At 32.6% G+C, this 3380-nt stretch overlaps 1 protein-coding gene across 1 annotated transcript; it reads left to right on the top strand.

Annotated features, from left to right (window-relative positions):
* The first annotated feature begins 2054 nt into the window (after window positions 1–2054).
* Window positions 2055–3380, top strand: LOC132644738 (uncharacterized). Its single transcript, XM_060361345.1, has one exon. It carries the CDS (start codon window positions 2055–2057, stop codon window positions 3378–3380), a length of 1326 nt encoding a protein of 441 aa, XP_060217328.1.

The following is a 3380-nucleotide window of genomic DNA, read 5'->3' as shown; positions in this document are numbered from 1 at the left end:
TAGACTATTTACGAATGGTTTAAATTCCCCCCCTACTGCCTATGGCGTACAGAAAGAAAATCGAGCGAATTTGATAACGCTAGGGGTAGGAATAAAATGCTTTTTAACAGACTATAAAATTATTTCATTTCGCATAATCTAGCAATTTTGACCATTTGCGGAAATATTAAATTCTACATCAATCAAAACGAAAGCGGGTTAACGATGTTATTTGTGAAAAATAATCAAACATGGTTCAAGAAACAAAATCATTACCGGCTGTAACTGCCCAAGGAAGGCCAAAATCTTCTCAGCCATAAACTGTGATGGCTAATGTGTTATTTCCTTTATTTCATTTTGTATGATACGCTTTCCTTTTTAATCTGTTCTAAAAAAAATGATACAATTCTATAATTTGAAATAACTTAACTTAAAATTTTACATATTATCTTTAATGAAATTATTTACAGTCACACACGTATTTATGACTTGTTTTAGATCACTAATTTTCAAAAGTCTATCGTTTTTTCTTAAAATACGTGTCTAGTCAAACTATATCACATAAATTGGGATGAAGGGAGTATTAGATAGTAATATGTTCTTCTTTGTTTGACAACATGACCAAGTCTACTAGAATCTCTCTTTTCTAGAAAGATTCAAAACAATAGCACGGTACACAATCATTCTTAAGTGAGCTCTAGCTCCTAAATGACCCATTATTATAAACGTATAATGGAGCTTTACGTTGTTTAGAGTTTTGATTGGCAAATAATTTAGGAATAAAAAAGACGTTTAGCACGGAGCTCAACAAAGCAAAAGACTTTAGCACAAATTTGCGGTCTTCGATATAATATTATATTTCTATGTTTATTAGCATGTTATTATTCAGAGTAAAATAAAAAATGGTTAAAAATTTTCAAAAAGTGCCACATAAGGTAGAATAACAAAGATTACAAGGTACAAGCTCTTTGGCAAATCTTCGTTTAACAAAAATTAATGTAAATGTTCTCTCCGTCAACAATCAATTAGGAGTATGTCTTATAGTTGAAAGTTGAAACAAGAACTAAAATACTTTTCGATATAGCAACATGCAGGGGCGGATGTAATGTGTTTGAGTGGGGTTCAATTGAACCCCAAACTTTTGACGTAAATCGTAAATATACTGTGTTAAATATCCGAAATATACATATACATTTAGTGTTGAACCCCAAACTAAAAGAGGCTGGGGGTTCAGTGGTTGGGCAGTTCACTGTAAGGCTTATCCATGCTTGGAGATCCAAGTTCGATTCTCCTTGACCATGTTTTTTATATCAAATATGATTTCTTTGATGCAGGACTTATATTGTCCTTTTCCATTTAATAGGCACGTGTATGCTCTTAAAATAATAGGACCCGCTTCATATTTTTTATTCCTTTTTTTTTACTTCATTTTCTTATAGGAGATTTTTTTTCTCCTTTTCAAATACTCATAAAAGAACCTGAATGTTCTTTTCTGTTTTCTTGATTTTCACATTCTTTAAAGAAACAAAAAACTTCTCACTTTTGAGAACGCTTTTCAACATCAGTACAAAAGTTAGGGTTCCAACAAATCAATATTTTTTTTCAGTGCTTCTTGAATTTTATAATCTCCACATCAAAAAATCAAACAACTGAAACAAGTGTGTCTTCTCTTCTTTCAGCTTGGTTCCAAGTCAGAAGCTTCAAGCAAACTCTTCTTTGATTTACTGGTATGCTCCTAAAAGCTCAAAATCTATTATTAATGTCTTTTCATTTCTTATTGTACTGCAATATTGTTCATTTATGGGATAAATTTTGAAAACATATGCAACACTATAAGCTTTTAGGCATTCTATTTGGGATAATATTTTTTTTTTCTTTTTGAGAATGCAGCTTTTTGGGGTTAGTTAATCAAATATTTTTTGGGTTAATCTCACAACCAGAACCAGAAAATGGAAAAAGAGAATTCAAGTACACCACCCACTAATACTTGGTTTAATTAAATTAAATTTAATATATGCAATGTGAAGTGATTTTTGTTTTGTGATTTTAGGATTCTTTTAGCGAGAGTCGCTATAATGAAGAGATTTTACCAGGTTATTCAAACTCCTTCAAGTTCTGGTTTAAGCTCTCCTGTGCCAAATTCTTCTTCGTGTCCAGTTGTTCATGACAAAGATAAAGTGTTGGATTTGAATCTTCCTAAACCTGATCCTGGTGAAAGAAATCAAATCTCACAATATTCTTATAATGAACGTGACCGAATAAGGAGACATTATATTCAAAAAGGACCATGCCAACCTCGTGATCATATATTCCCAAAGAGAGAATTTGGTGGACTCATGCGTCAATTTAATCCTGACTGGTTTGGTACTTCATATTCTGAATGGTTAGAATATAGTGTTAAACTTGATGCGGGCTTTTGTTTATGTTGCTACTTGTTTAAAAATGAACATGGAAGAGTTGGAGATTCTTTTACAAAACATGGTTTTAGAGCTTGGAATAAAGGTATAGAAAGGCTTAATAGACATATTGGTGATGTGAATAGTCTTCACAATCGGTGTTTCAAGAGGATGAGAGACTTAAAGAATCAAGAACAATCGATTGTAACTTCTTTTGACAAGCATAATGAGAAAGATAAAAATAATTATCAAGTTCGGTTGAATGCTTCAGTTGATGTGACAAGATTTCTTTTGAAACAAGGAATGCCTTTCCGGGGCCACGATGAAGGTGAAACTTCTACAAAAAGGGGAAATTTTCTAGAACTTTTAAAATGGTATGCAAATAGGCATGATGAAGTGAACAAAGTTGTACTAGAAAATGCTCCACAAAATAACATGATGATTGCTCCAAGTATCCAAAAGGAGATCGTGAATGCTTGTGCAAAAGAAACATTGAAAGCAATTATTGAAGATTTAAATGGAGATTACTTTGGCATATTGGTTGATGAATCTAAGGATGTTTCTCATAAGGAACAAATGGCTCTTGTTCTTAGATATGTCAACAAAGAAGGCACACTTATTGAACGATTCCTTAGTGTTGTTCATGTTAAAGATACAAGTGCAATAGCATTGAAAGATGCTATCTATTCTTTGCTTTTAGAGCATTCATTAAGTCCATCTCAAATACGGGGACAAGGTTATGATGGAGCTAGTAACATGCAAGGAAAAATCAATGGTCTTAAAACTCTAGTTTTGGAAGACACTCCTTCAGCTTATTGCATACATTGCTTTGCTCATCAGTTGCAATTGACTCTTGTAGCTGTTGCAAAGAAGCACTATGATGTAGATCAATTTTTTGATATTGTTGCTAATGTCTTGAATATTGTTGGAGGTTCTTTTAAGCGCAGGGAGATTCTTCGAGAAGATCAAGCAAAAAAAACTAGAGGAATTACTAGTGCTTGGTGA

This window comes from Lycium barbarum, chromosome 6, assembly GCF_019175385.1.
Source record: "Lycium barbarum isolate Lr01 chromosome 6, ASM1917538v2, whole genome shotgun sequence".
In the NCBI taxonomy this organism is placed as follows: domain Eukaryota; kingdom Viridiplantae; phylum Streptophyta; class Magnoliopsida; order Solanales; family Solanaceae; genus Lycium; species Lycium barbarum.
This window is presented reverse-complemented; position numbering and strand designations above follow the sequence as displayed.